The 15,750-nt window shown below is 46.3% G+C and overlaps 1 protein-coding gene across 1 annotated transcript in view; it reads left to right on the plus strand.

Annotated features, from left to right (window-relative positions):
* The first annotated feature begins 4,704 nt into the window (after positions 1 to 4,704).
* Positions 4,705 to 15,750, plus strand: part of LOC309643282 (uncharacterized protein) — a 437,652-nt gene continuing 426,606 nt past the window's right edge. Inside the window, exon 1 of the mRNA XM_082425909.1 lies at positions 4,705 to 10,040. Within this exon, the coding sequence (XP_082282035.1) occupies positions 8,469 to 8,951 (483 nt within the window). The 5' untranslated portion in view covers positions 4,705 to 8,468 and the 3' untranslated portion in view covers positions 8,952 to 10,040. The remainder of the gene's footprint in view (positions 10,041 to 15,750) is intronic.

A 15,750-nucleotide genomic window follows, 5' to 3' on the forward strand; every position in this document is an offset into this window, starting at 1 on the left:
GAGAGAGGCAAATCCTACCCCAACAGGAACCATGAAGCAGAGCACGAAGCTGCCCAGAGAGCTTGGTTGGGAGAGCTGCCGAGATGGCTGTCAGAGCAGCAGTGGAAAGAAGCCGTCTCTCCTGGCAGGGACTGCTTCCCTCTCACCTCCTGGAGAAAGAGATGCATTTCCTAGAATAGAGGCAAAATCTCCCTTGGTCCAAGGTCACAGACACCTCTGTCCACCTTTGCTTCCGTTTACACCCAAGGAAATAAAGACACTGACGCAGTCTAACTAAAGGTGAAGTGGAGGTGGTCCAAGTGTAAGTTTGGGCCAAGAAAGCTTTTTCCAAATCTGGTCTCAGAGTGTCAGGTTTCTCCACTGATTTAGTCCAACACGGGCTTCAGATCCTGGGTGCGCCGCTAACGACTGTGTGATCTTAGGCAAGTACCTTAACCTCTCTGAGCCTCAATCTCCTGTTGGGCAAAAGCAGGCCTGACATTCTCTTTCTCACAGAGACGTTGTGCAGATTCAATGAGATAACATATGCAAAGGTGCATAACACAGCCTTGATACATAGTAGACACAAGCCAAGTGTTAGTTTCCTTCCTTTCCAAATTACCTTTTTAGAATTGCTGAAGGCATTCACACCCAAAAGCACTGCTGAGACGGCTGTCTTCAATTATACTTTATAGAGAATATGAAGCATATGGGAGGAAGATATTGATCGCCAGCTGCCAAAATTATTTTTGTGGAAGGAAAATTCAGAATCACTCCAGATCTGTACTGTACTCTTAGCTGCAGGTGTGCCTACCAAGCCTTTGACACTCTTAACTTGAATATATTCATTATGACCTAAATAGAATTTGGGGAGCTACTCGTTCGGGTTGGAGCTGTGAGTGGCACCATCTTCCGTAGAATCACTCCATCGGGGATGTATCAACACATTGGAAAATGTCAGACTGAGAAGTGGAAGTTCTCTCCCTGGGATGTGAACACCTGGTGTGAGGACATCGAACAGAAAGGTGATGGCAGAGAAAGAGACTAATTCTAATTCCTTCTGTACAATATATTCAAGTGACACTGAGCAAAGCAATAGATCTTCCTTTAATATTTTTATTTGGTACATATTAAATGGCCTTTCACAATAATCCATGGGTCATGTTTGCATTGAAATAGTAAGTTTCTTAGATGTGCACAGGTGAAAAAGCATTATAAACCTCATAATATCTGCTTAGAAGTGGGCGGCTAGTGGGGACTGTGAAATCACAGTGGGGTCAGAGGGAGAAAATGAACAATTACTGATTTTCTACTATGTGCCTGACACAGTGTTTGGCTCTCAGAGACATTATATCGCTTGAACTTCACAGCATCTTTGTGAGGTCGGAGTTACCACCTCATTTTAGAGATGAGGAAATTGACTCCAATGAGAATAACTAACTAGGAAACGACAAAAGTCCGATCAGAGCCCAAATGAGTCTAACTTCGAAGCCTCGCCTTTTCCACTGTCACACACTGCCTGCCCAAGGACCTCAGATGGGCTCTAATTCACCCTCTCCCTCGCTTTATGGGGGAACAATCCCCAGCCCAGGGAGGGAGGTGCATCACTTTAGGTCAAGCAGTGAACTCCTCCTGAAGGCTGAAGGAGAGCGCTGCCCCTCCGAGGCTGGCACAGTTCCTTCTCGTCGGTGTCTCCCTAGTTAGAAAGGCCCCTGGACACGGGCGTCACCAACCTGCTACTCCCCAGAGATCCCAGCTCAGTAAACAGAAGCCCCATTTACCCACGTGCTGCAGGCAACCCAGCGTCCGCCCCCACGCGTCTTCCCGTCACGCCCCCCCATCTGATCCTCCCACATATCCTGTCACCTCTACCTTCAGAAAGCCCCCCATGCCCCCCCACTGCTCCCCCTGCCCCAAGCCTCCGCAGCAGCTCCTGCCTGACTGCTGTAGTCTCTTAACTCGTCCCTCTGCGTCTGTCCTTCGCTCCCAATGTTCTGTCCTCAGCATAGCAGCTCCAAGAGCATTCCCTTCACCCCCTCACTCATTCTTTCATTCCACGAATACCTGTGAACGCTTAATGTGTGCCAGCCTCTGTTTTCAGTGAGAATTCAGTAGTGATAAAATAAGTTCGCATCCCCGGCCTCATAAAGCTTACATTTTAATGGGGGAAACAAGCAGGTAACAAGATAATTATGTAAAATGTATAGCAAGTTACCCTGTGATAAGTTCCAGGGAGAAAAATAAAGCAGGGCAGGGGGCTGAGAGTTTAGATAGGGTGGGCAGTGAGGCGTTTCTAAGAAGGTGGCCTGGCCATGAACATCTGGATGAGGTGAGGGGTGAGCCGGGTGTGTCTGGGAGAAGGGTGCTGCAGGCGGAGGGAACAGTGCTACCTAGGACAGGTAACAGGAGCCGCCTTTAGGGGGAGCCCTCAGTGCCAGGGTTACCCTTGGCTAAGCGCCACACACAGACGGAACATTCTAGTGGGCACTCTGCGTTTACTGACTTCTAATTGTCATAAATTGACCCCCCTCAAAATATCCTCGATTTTTAAATGAGGACAGCTCAGCAGCACACCCACGGTCACAGAGAGCCGACCTTGTCTACCTTCACCGTGCTCCAGCTGCCTCTCTGTCGATCTGGGTTTGTGCTGCCCTATTAAGTAAGGACGTGTCTTCAGTGAAAACGTCTTAGCGCTAAGATCAACCGTGAGTTGAATTATGACCTCAGCTCTGAGTTATAAATAGCTGCTCAGAGCAAGCCTGAGCTCAGAGCAAAAGCTCAGCCTGGACCACCGCCAAGGTCGGGGTCTGTGTCCCAGTGAGGCTGAGAGATGTGGAGCTCAACTTCCGGGGACCTCAGTTTCCCCACATGAAATGACATTGGACGTTACCAACTGGTCTTTGGGTCAAAGGGGTCCCTAGAGGCCATACAGTCCAACATCCGTATTTACAGTGGGTGAGACGGTCCCAAAGAGAGGCATGTCCAGCTGCTAGGTCTCCTGGGGTGTCAAAGGCAGAGCTGGAACTCCCAGCCCAACGCTCGCTCCCAGGAGCACTTGCCTCCCTCCGTGGAACGTGTGAGTTACTCTGCCTGGGCTCTGAGGCATCAAAGTGCAGGCAGGGAATGAAAGCGTGGGCAGGGGTTCCAGGTGACCCCTGAAGGAACCTTCCCTACCCTGGCATGATGCTCGGTCCCTCCTCACACCGGGGAATGGGCTGAATGGTGACTCCCAAAATAACACGTCCACACTCTAATTCCTGGACCACTGAAGAACACTTCACATGGCAAAAGGGTGAATATCCCTTTATATGGCAAAGGAAGTGATTAAGCTTAGGCTCTTGAGAAGAGGAGCTTATCCTGAATTATCATGGTGGGTCCTACACGCTATCACACGTCTCCTTATATTATAAGAGAAACAGGGAATTTCGAGAGCAAAGACTTCCCCGACTCTCTGTGCCCTTGACGTGATGACCTCAGACACCCCCCACCCCCATGCACATCCTCCTTCCCGCCCTTTCAGCTCTACCCTCAGCTCAGGCCGCCCCCCTTCAGCTTACACTTTCTTCTCCCCTTCTTTCTACTCATCCTACCCAGATATTCCAGTCCCTAGAAGCTCCCGTCCCATAAGCTCCCCCTGAGGCCATCCCCACCCCGTCTGCCGGAGACAGCAATGGGCTGAAGCCTCTCCCAGCAGCATCACAAATGTTCAAGAGGACCTTAATGATCGTCATGCCTGGAACCGCGATGGCCCCGACAGCCTTGGGAATGGCATTGATGGATGACTGCCCGGCTGCCCGCCCCAGCTACCGTGGCCTCGGGCTGCTCAGTGTTCTGGATGAAAGAAAGTGTGAGGGAGTTGTTAGTGGGAGGAAGCTGGGCTTGGCCAGGGTGGGGTCTGCAGCTCCCACCCTTCTATTTAGAGTCAGCAGAGCTGTTTCTAGGTACTGGAAGAAGGCATCCCCAGTAGCAAGGCCCCCCTCTCCAAGCAAACCAGGCCTGGAAGGGGCCCGGGCAGACTTGCCAAGAAAAAATAGGAAACCCAGCTGATTTTTGAATCTCCGATAAACAACAAATAAGTATGTCTCATGCAATATTTGGCACATAGTGATACTAAACATGTACTCCTTTTTCATCTGAAAATCAAATTTTTACCTGAGTGTCCTGTATTTTTATTTGCTAAATCCGGCAAATCTCACCCTGGCCTGGGCCTCCACCTGGTAGCTCTAGACAGTGCCCTTTGCTTGTGACATCACAGCCTACCTGTCCTGGCCCCTGAGAGCGGTCCTTGGACAGAAGCTAAGTAGTCTCTGGCATTTTGAGCCCTTGCCAGAACTCTAGGAACCTCAGGCAGAGCAAAAGAACTGATCTGCTGAAGTTGAAGAGACATAGAAGATGGCTCAGGAAAGCAGTGTATTCAAGTCAGCCCACACGCGCTCCGCCAGGCGTTGCCAGTGCAGAGCTGAGAAAAGCACAGCCTCTGTCCTGAGGAAGGCGATGAGGAGGCTACGGAATTTTCCACGCTAATTACCCTGGACTCACCCCCCAGTCGCTGCCTCGTCTTCTCTGCACCCTCCTCCCAACTCTCGAAACCAGCCGCTAATTCCTGACCCTCCCTCACCTTCAGCGTCCCCCGCGCCAATCAGCACTTCTCCTTGCTGCTCCCGGCCTCACGCCTTCGTCATCTCCACCTTGGACCAGTGCCCTCTAGAAACTTGCTCTGTTTCAGGTCACGTTCCACCCCACCGCCGCCTTTCTGGCCCTGAGACATCGCAGAATGGATGGAGCAGCTCTCCTTGCTGCCATGGACTGTCTCCCCTTTGCCTGCCCAATAAAGACCAAACCCACTGGCACGGCACTTAGAAACCTCCGAGGTCTGCATGGCCCTGCCTCGCGTCCCACCAGCCCGCACTAAGCACGTGATGCTGCAGGCACAAGGGATGATGAGATGCTTGTAGAAGTTTGGATTCCTCCCTCCTGCTCATCTGTCTTTGGAATCTGGGGCTCTGAAAACTGAGAAGGGAAAAGCTTAGGTTAAGCCTTCCTTAACCAACTTAGCTCAGCATGGCTTGTGGGGTCTCTATGACCCCCACCCCAGGATGTATCTCCACTTCCTCCCCAACAGCTAAGAGTCCAGGGCTTTGATCCTACCTGGATGAGCCAGTGTCAGGCAGGGTAGAGCCCCCAAGACAGCATGGGGCTGAGCTGCAAAGCCGGGCATCCAACTCCAGAGCTGATGCCTTCAACTCCTCCACCTTGCAGAGCCCTTGATGATTCTTACCAAGGGACGTCTGCATACAAAGGAGGGTCAGCGAGGGGAACCCACATTCTGCTTCTTAAGGCTGTGTTTATACATCTCCCCGCTCTCTGAGATTATACTGAAGATCTGAAGATCTGCAGATCTTATACTGGGATCTGCAGATCCCAATTCTTCCCAGGATTCCCCTCAGCAACCTTGTCTTCCAGCCAATATTAAGGTAAGCCGACTGCTGTAAGTTACAAACCCCAAATCTCTCTGGCTCAACCCAGCAAGGGTTTGTTCGTTGCTCATTTCAGTCTGGAGAGCTTTGCTCCACGCGGTCATTCAGGAACCCAGACCTCTTTCATCTTGTGGCTCCACCCTTTCCTAGGTCCTTGGAATTCTTTCCATTCAGAAGGTAAATGAGGTGACGATTGTATGTGCAAGGTTTTTATGAGCCAGGACCGCCAATGATGCATGGGCTGTGCCTCGCAGGCCCCCCACTAAAACTGAAGAACATATTGCCCCTGCTGCTAGAACCAATGGCAGACCGTCTTCAGCAAGCAGCCCCCTCGGGAATCTCTCTGAGCTGAAGAAAGTTATCCCTTTCCTAGGGCAGCACAGGAGTGTAAAAGCCCAGGTCCTTCACTCCCACCTAGGACAACTCTGAAGAGCCCTGCCAGCTTCAGAGACCAGACTCACTTCTGCCTCTGCCTGTCCTGCTTCTGTCCCTTCCCTTCAGTTGGTCTTAACATCAACAGGACTCACAGATAAACTTCCAGCGTGCTGATCTCTATTTCAGAGTCTGTTTCCCAGGATCCCAAACTGCATACACACGCGTCACTTCTGCTCACATTGCACTGGCCCAAATTCAGACCAGTGACAAAAACCCTGGAAAGCGTGCTCTGGCGGCACACACAGGTAGCCGGAAAGTGCGGTGCTGATCAGCTCCAGCGGCATCTCCACAAGGAAATGCCCTCCTCTCTTAACACAACACTTCCACCCAGCGTGGAGCCCTACTGTGATGGTGGGTGCATTTGGAAATAGAAGCGGAGGATGCATTTGAACCTGAGAGCATGATTGCAAAGCACTGGACTTAGAATCAGGACACGCCTTTCTACTTTCTAGGATCAATAAAATGTTATTTCTCTTCCTTCTTCCATAAACTTCATTCCCAAAATCTATAAAGTGTGGCCGGCCCAAAATATTAGAATGTATAAAGCAGTTGTGAGATTAATAAGAGAATCTATGCAAAGTCAACTACTCCAGGACCCGGCATGGAAAAATTCCTCTCTTGGTGCTAGGTGGGTCCGAGTCTGTCTTCTGGCGTCTGCTTGATCCATGTAAAAACACTGACCTCTTTGACTATAAATTTGTGGGCTGGGACACTCAGACATGACATCCTATCAAGAGCTGATCAAATAGAAATGAATTAGCAAGCTGGAGAATTCAATATCATCACTGTTTTACTTTCTCTCTAAGAAAACTTTGAAAATGTTTTCCTTTGGTATTAAACCACTTGATCTCAGAATTCCATGGCCTCAGTCAGCCTGGAATTGTGTGGTTTACATGAGTTGGACCAGGATCTGATACTGGGATCTGGCATTTACTTGAGGTGGGCCTTTGAAGGCTGAATGAGACTTGGCTGGCTTGAGCTGGAGAGTCTTCCAGGCTTCGGGCATCCCACTAAAGGCACAGCTCTTGTGGCAAGAGGTTAACCGGGCAGAAGAGATTGGCAGGGCTTGAGACGCCTTCCTCTTTGCCTCATGATTTGAAACCAAACCAGCATAAACCTACAATATAATCAGAGCATTAAGAGGCTCTCAGAACTAAATCCAATCTATCCAACACCTGGGAAGGAATGCTGGGATGTCAGAGGGGTCAACGTAAACTCTACCTAATCCTCAGCTGAGGTCCCTGAGCCCCGTCCTGGGACGCAGGACAGGAGTCAGCGGGGAATGAGATGGCTGTGTACACAGAAGTGAAGATCATGGGCTCTGGAGCAAGCGTGTCAGCACCGAAACTCTGGTTTGCTACTTCTTAGCTGAATGAATGGGTGCAAGTTGGTTATTTAACCCCTCTGGGACTGAGTGTTTCCATCTCTAAAATGGAGATCAAAAAAGGACCTATATCATCATGTTAGTGTGAGGATTAGATGAAAGAAATCCGGAAAGCTCTTAAAAAGTAGCTGGCATTTGGCAACCATGCAAAGAAGTCAGTTGTTGTTGTAGGTTTGTGACTAGCAGTAGTAGTAATACAAGTATTATTATCACAAAATGTGTTTCATCTGCTCACTGATGTGCTCATTGGTGACTTGACTGTCCCAGGTCTGTGCCAGACCCTGGAGGTGGAGACATCATTCTGACCCTGGAGTTGCCACAGTCTGCTCGGGGAACGATGAAAGCAGAGAAGATTCTGTTTGGATCCAAGCAGCTGGAGGTGATGTGAGCCCCTGACCTAACCTGCAGGCATGTTGCTGCCACAGTTTTTTAGGCCACAAAGAACTGGGATGGCTGATGGAGGAGACACACCAGCCCCGAGGTCCCTGTGCGAAAGGAGAGGAGATGGAAGGTTGAGTTTGAATGGGCTGTATGGTGAGGAGGCCCAATGATGATCAGAACTACAGACACAGATCCTGGGGGTCCCCTCTGCTGACACCACGCACCCGCCCACCCTCTGACAGTGGAACAAGAATACTAGATTCTCAAGACGGGGAGGCACCTTCAAGGAGGAAGTGGGGTGTCCTGGGTGGTTTTTAAAGTAACATCATTTTGTTTTGAAACCAAGATCTCCCACATACAAGCTGTACAACTTTGGAAAGGCGTCTGACCTCTCTGAAACTCACTTTCTTATGTATAAAATGAAATAAAATACCTATGCCATAACATGCTGTGACAATTACATTAGATAACGTTAGGTTATTTTTTTCTTTACCACACCTGATTCCACACCACAAATGGTGATAAGCGTCTACCAACAGACATGATGCAGCAAGAAAAACAGATAAATAATAAAGAGGGAAAACCACAAATAAGAAGGAAAGAGAAAAGACAGGGGAAGGCCAGTCCACATAACTGCATTCCATATGATTCTGGACCAGAGGTAAGCTACAGTTTTTGCTCTGAGCTTTCTAGTGGCTAAGGCAAAGAGAGAAACCTGGGAAGTGACAAGATTAATGGTGCCCATAAGATGAAAACAGGCCTGTTGTTCATGAATGAAGTATTTGTTATAAAGCTCTTAGCTTCTACTAAAAATGTTTGCAGCTACTATGAACTACTACCACCGCATGACTTTTATATTCATCACCATCATCACCACCATCACCATCATCACCATCACCATCATCATCATCATCACCACCATCATCATCACCATCATCACCATCATTATCACCACTATCATCACCATCACCATCATCATTATCACCACTATCATCACCATCACCATCATCACCATCATCATCACCATCACCGTCATCATCATCACCATCACCATCATCATCATCACCATCATCACCATCATTATCACCACTATCATCACCATCACCATCACCACCATCATCATCACCATCACCATCATCATCATCACCATCATCATCATCATCACCACCACCATCACCATCACCATCACCATCATCATCACTATCATCACCAGCATCATCATCACCATAATCTTACCCAGTGTTTTTCAAAGTAAATGTGAACTCAATTTCATGGCAGGGGTCAGAATTTTTTAATAAAATAGAATAAAATAAAACAAAACAGAAAAATAGAAGTTATATTTGTGAAACACATGCTTCAATTTATATATATACAAAGAAGGAGAGAGAAAGAACCAGATTGTTGCCATGGACTGAATTGTGTCCTTCCCAGAATTCATATGTTGAAACCCTAACCCCCAATGTGACTCTATTTGGAGAGGTAATTAAGGTTAAATGAGATCATAAGGGTGGCACCCTGATCCAATATGTGAAGAAACACCAGAGAACTCTCTCTCACTTTCTCTCTCTTCACCATGTGAGGACACAGAGAGAAGGCCGCTGTCTGCAAGCCAAGAAGAGCGCTTTCACCAGAAACCAGCCTTGCTGGCACCTTGACCTTGGGCTCGCCAGCTTCTAAAACTGTGAGGTAATAAATTTCTGTTGTTTAAGCCACCGGTTGTGGTATTTCGTTATGGCAGCCTGAGCTAACTAAGACAGCTGTGGTATAAAGGACATCACTTAACGTGGTTCATGTTCAAAACAGTTTGGAAAGTGCCTGACCTTCCTTGACCCTCCTGTCCAGCAGTCTTCCAGGTGGACATCTACCTTTGAGCCAACAAGAGAGGACTGACGCTCACTCCTCTCCTGGGCAGCCCCGTCTGTCGCTGAGTCTCTCAGGCTTTAAAAAAAAAAAAAGGAATTCTTCCTTCGAGCTGAAATCTGTCTCCCTGGAATTTCCACTCACCAAAACAACACCACACATTATGAAGCAAACTTATTTTCCATTCATTTATTTTTGTGGTTTACTTGGATTCTCTGAACATCCTTCTCTGAACAGAGCTCTAGCCTAGTCCCTGGCAGAGTGAGGGAAGAAACAGATAGGCACAGGGCACAGCTCTTGCCACCAACAAAACTTGGGGTCTTGGGGCTTCCCTGGTGGCGCAGTGGTTGAGAGTCTGCCTGCCAATGCAGGGGACACGGGTTCGAGCCCTGGTCTGGGAAGATCCCACATGCCGCGGAGCAACTAGGCCCGTGAGCCACAACTACTGAGCCTGCGCGTCTGGAGCCTGTGCTCCGCAACAAGAGAGGCCGCGATAGTGAGAGGCCCACGCACTGTGATGAAGAGTGGCCCCCGCTTGCCGCAACTAGAGAAAGCCCTCGCACAGAAACGAAGACCCAACACAGCCAAAAATAAATAAATTAATTTTTTTTTAAATATATATAGTACCTAAATTGGAGGATACTAATGAGAATTAAAAGAGAAAATATGTAAAGTGCCTGGCACGTGACCGGTCTCACCTAAATAGTAGTTATTACTGTTGCTCCTCTAGGTGACACCTAAAGACATAAGTGGAACCAACGGCTGGAAGTTACAGGAGAAAGGTTTCTGTTTAATGGGCATTTCATCAACTGGAATGGCTCACAAACAGAAGAGGCTGCCTTCTACAGAGTAAACTCCCATTTGAAAAGAGACAGAACAGTGTAAGGGAAAGATTACCAGAATTAATTCAGAGCGCTTTGCTCCGACTTCAGAGCTGGATCATCCAAAGAAGGCTTCCTCACTCCCCCATCTAGCTGCGACTTTCCCTCCCCCACTCCAGGGTAACCAACATCTACACTTCTCTCGCCACAAATTAGCTGTGCCTGTTTTTGAACGCTACTAAACGGAATCATACAGTATGTAATCTTTTGAGTTTGGCATCTTTTACTCAGCAGTTAGTTTATGAAATGTTCTTATATGTAGGTGTAGTTTATTCTCTATACATTTTTATTATTATTTTTTTCAGTTCAGTGTGTGAGTTGTCACCTTGAAACAAAATGGCTATCAGAAAAAACTTCCAAATGGCTAAACTTCTGTGATTGCACCAAATGATGGCTGCAGTTCCAAAAAAGACACTAGTTTGGTATCTTGAATCACAAGATGATTCACTAAGTTGCCCTAGAGCATAATATATAAAATGTGCACATCTTTGATAATAAATGAAATAAACCGAGCAGTAGCAACCAACAGCTTAAATAAGAGCAGGCATATATCAAGATCTTAGGGCACTCCAAGAAGAAAGATTCAATTAGAATAAGGAGAGAATGCACACTGCCTGTGCAAATAGGTCAATAAAGAACAGAAACTTCCCCTAGAGTCACCAGTAGAGTTGTTAGAAACACATAGGCATGAAACACAGTGCCAAGAATGTAGATGTTGACATCGTACAGAACTGGTACCGAGCCGTTGGTCCCCTGCCCATTAACGGTGTGATCTTGAACAAGTTACTTCACTGCTCTGAGTCTCAATTTCTTTATCTGCCAAATTAAAATAGTACCTACCTCTTAGGCTTGGTTTAAAGATAAAATTCAATTAAATAATGGTGTGAGATAGAAAGTAGGTGCTTCTATTATTAAGAAATGAAGAAAATGCCAACCCATATCCCTGGCTCCAAGCTAACTTTTTTTATTTCTGTGTAAAGGGTACTAGGAGCTTTTCAAGGGCAGAGCATGAACCTTATTTATCTGATGGTCCCAAGTGCTTAGCATTTCATACAAGAAATGTACATCGATTTGAGGTAGATGGGTGGTTGTATTTGTGCTTATGTATTTGGAAGGAAGACAATGACACTAATATATCTTAGTTCTCAAAGTGACTAGCATAATGGCTCATAATGTCAGCCATTATGCCAGTCACTTTGCAGATGGTAATGGACTATTAGTTAATCTTTATAATGATTTTATGAAACAGAGTTTTATAGACCAAAAACAAAACTCAGAAAGATTAAGGTCATATATCCAGTTAGCTTAGGATCAAGATTGGGATCAGGTCCCTATTTTTCCAAATGCTGGGTTCCTTCCACTCACCATTGTTTCTCACCATCTTCTCTGCCCATTCATTAATTCAGTTATTTATTGATTCATTCATCGACTCAATCCATCAGCAAATATTTATGAAGCACCTGCCATGTGCCAGACTCTCTTTCAGGCATTTGCAGTATACCGACAAAAGAGAGATGAAGGCTTTACCCTCATGAAGATGACATCCTAGTTGGGAGAGGGTAGTAAATAAATAAATAGGATTCAGGAGGTTGATCTATGAAATATATAGATAGAGGAATATAATTCAGGGGTGGGAGCCTTCCTGCAGAGGCGACATCTGAGCTGAGACCTAAAAAATGTCCTCTTAAGTGGGTCCAGATGACATATCCTCCTGCCCTTCCACGTATCTTCTTTCAGAAATTGACCCGCAAAGTACTCTAAGCCACCCCCAGGCCTCCCATGGGGAGCAGTTTTGAAAGCTGGATTTACAGATCAGTAGGAACGGATCCCAGCCTGCCTGCCTGCCAAAGTCCCGTCAGCACTTCCAGATGGTTTCCACAGATTACTGCTTTCCTATCTGTCTGGGCTGGCTCTCCCCACCCAAGGAGGCAAACAATCTACCAGAGGTGGATGATTAGGAAGAATTTTCCAAGCATCTTTTATGCAGCTACTGGCCCCTGTGGTTTTCACCCCTGCAGGAACCCTTGGCTTATGTTCTTTTATCTTCCTACACCTCTCTGTTCCGATAGGGCAAAGAACTACCAGTGACAGCGGATCTACAGTGCTCCAAGCCCTGCACTCTACATACCTATCTGAAAATGCCTTTAGTTATGAGACTCTGCACATTACTTCCTTCTGTTTGGTGGCGCCATCTTGCATGTGCTCACAAAGATGGTGATTGGTTTTTCCTTGATAGAGGTATTCATTTGTAGACAAAGAGTTTGGTCCACCACAAATACATTCAGAGGCAGCCCTCACCCTACTAAACATGCAATATTAGGCTGTAGATGAGAACTACTGGCTCCAAACAGGGAGATGAAAGTATCTGGTAAAGGAGAGACAGCATGAGCTTTGAAGTCAGACAGACCTGGATTCTAAACCTACTTCATCACAACAATGTGATTTTTAAGGAATCACTTAATTTCCCCTATTAAGCGTCTATTTCTCCATCTGAAAAATGAGGTTATTTATATTCAGACAGGTTGAAAATAGTAAAGGAAAACGGTTGGTCCTAGCCCAAGCATACAGTGTGAAACGTGTCCAAAGGAAAGAATGGCAGACATAGGTACCTTGGAAATTTACTATCATCTAATGTCTGGCCATCAATTATGTGACAGTAATGACATGATTTTTCAGCCCACCAAATGTCCACCCATCTCTCAGGATGGAATCACACTGACTAAGCTCACTAGAGTGATGGAAAAACAGAATATCAACTTTTAAAATGATAAGGAGGATTAGAATTGTGATAAAAACCTCAAGGTCATATCAGCATGACTAATATTTCTCCTCCCTGGAAAGCACAGGGGAAGCCAAATTATAATCAGGAGGTCGACTCATGAACATGGAATCAGAAAAAGGAGAATTCGATGAAACACCTATTTCAAGGCATCAGGACAATGTGGCCATTGGGACCAAAGTATTCACAGCACCTCTCCGGGGACAGTGCCTGTATGGGCGCTGGTACATTTTGCCTCCACGTCTTCTGCTTCCTGGGGTCCTTTCTGATAGCCTCATTCTTTCCCTTAGAAATACTAACACGTTCCATTGAGTTTCTTCAAATCTTTTAGACCCAAGAAACATTTTTCTGTTGCAAGTGATTTTGCACTGCCTTGTTATGATCTCCTAACATTGATTTTATAATTTAGCTTTCTGGAGGCAAACTTAGTTGTAGCCACAATATAGGTTTTCTAGGAATAGTAAATGACATAGATTTCATACAGCATTTGGAACATAATAGGTATTGGAGACATTTTGATGATGGTGATGATGATGATGATTTTGTGTATTGGTCAGAATACACTTGTGCTCCAATTCAGGGAATATTTCAAAAGGAACAGCAGGAAATGTAAAGGGTGGGTAATAGGTAAGGCACAAATCATGGTCATTTCATGATTATTTCTTCAAATAGCAAATCCTCTGTCTTAACCATGAGACTAGGCATGTGACTCAAGCTGAACTAGCCTTAGAACCCCAGACCTATAGCTACAGAGACTGGCACAGAAATGAGGCACATGCCCAAAACCAGCCTAAGGGTATCCTTTGTAAGTCTTTGTAAGGCTGTTATGCTATTGTGCTCTGGTGTTTTGGACCTGCTCAGAGCATAGCCAGAGGCCACGTCCTTGTGAGTAAAGGACAAGAGCATCCACTGAAGGAAGAGAAAATTCCCACCATCTTGAGATGAGGGAGCTTGTGGAGCAGGAAATAGAGACTCAGAAAATGGGAAGATGGAGTTTCTTCTCATTTCTGGGACTTGTCCTTGGGTCTGTACTGTGAGGAGATAGATATATTCAGGGTGCTTCTGGTTGGAAGTCAAACACTGATTGCTGCCACATCCAATTACCCAGAGCCAGCCAGACAGACAGACAGAAACAGCCTGGAAAAACCCATGTTGATGGGCCAGGGTCTGTGTGCTGAGAGAGCAGACGTATATGGTACTCATTTGTGAGCTACTCTGTAATTCCCAGATTTTACTCCAGCCCTCACCTATGCTCTGAAAAAATGGGGAGGGTTTGTGACCACCCCAGGCAGCATAAATGCCTCAGTCCGTTCAGGCTGCTATAGCGAAGGACCATAAACTGGGTGGCTTATAAACTACAGAAATTCATTTCTCACAATTCTGGAGGATAGAATCCAAGATCAGGGTGCCAGCATGGTCAGGTTGTAGTTAAGAGTCCCGGACTGTTGACTTATTATCCTAACATGACAGACAGCAGAGAGCACAAGCTCTCTCATGACTCTTATAAAGGCATTATCCCATTCATGAGGGCTCTGTCCTCATAATCTCATCTAATCCTAATTTCCTCCTATAGCCCCACCTCCTAATGTCTTCACATCGGGGGATAAACTTTCAACATATGAATTTTCAGGGAAGACAAACATTCAGTTCATAACAAAGAGTAAAAAGTAAGCAGAAACCCTAGGCAGCTTTGAAGCCTCGGCAGCCAGGATTGGTGACTGGCTCCAAGGGGAAGGTGCATCTTCCCACCAACAGTGTGAACTCCAAGGGCTGCCCTCACCCTCCAACCCTGACCTCCTCCACCACCTGACACATGCACACACAGATACACCCTCCACTGACAACCCCAAAGGACTTGGTTTGATGTTATGAAGCACGTGGCCATTTCTCTTCTCCAGTTGCCTTACGTATAATTATGCTCAGTACATTTATGCAGATTGATTTGTGGCTGTGGCTTTCCCTTCCTATAGGGAATTTGGGGGCTGCAGATATGGATGTTGCAGCCTAATAGCAGACAGAACCTATGAGCCTAGAAATGAATCCTGATATAATCTCATTAGACTGGGAGAGACAAAGTGCTTCTTTAAGTAAAGAGGATATAATAAGGAGCAAAATTACTTTCCTAAAATGCCCAAAGAACCCACGACGTGAAAGAAAAATCCCACGTGTTCTATAGGATCCAAAGAAGGAGAATTAGAACTGATGGGTGTAAGTTATACCAAGATGGATTTTTATCTCATCTTAAGGTAAAAAAATGTGCAGATACTTATACTTGATTGTGAAGAGCAAAGGATGATTCCTGTTTTCCTTCCCACTCACCTTTAATTCCTCCAAAATGTTCTGTAGAGCACAAGTATAAGGGTTATGAGGCTAACACAACTGTGTGGGGAAGAGCAAAGGCACCAGCACCGCTAAGGGTAGCTCCTATCTGTTATGCTATTATCATGGGCAGGTACCTGCCAAGAGCTTTACAGACTTCTTCTCACTTAATCTTCACAGGGACCCAAAGAGGTAGGTACCATCGTTGGCCTCATTTAAGGATGAGGAAACAGGCTTAGAAAGGTTAAGTAACTT

Source organism: Balaenoptera physalus (assembly GCF_965194825.1).
Source record: "Balaenoptera physalus genome assembly, chromosome: 15".
NCBI classification, from domain to species: Eukaryota; Metazoa; Chordata; class Mammalia; order Artiodactyla; family Balaenopteridae; genus Balaenoptera; species Balaenoptera physalus.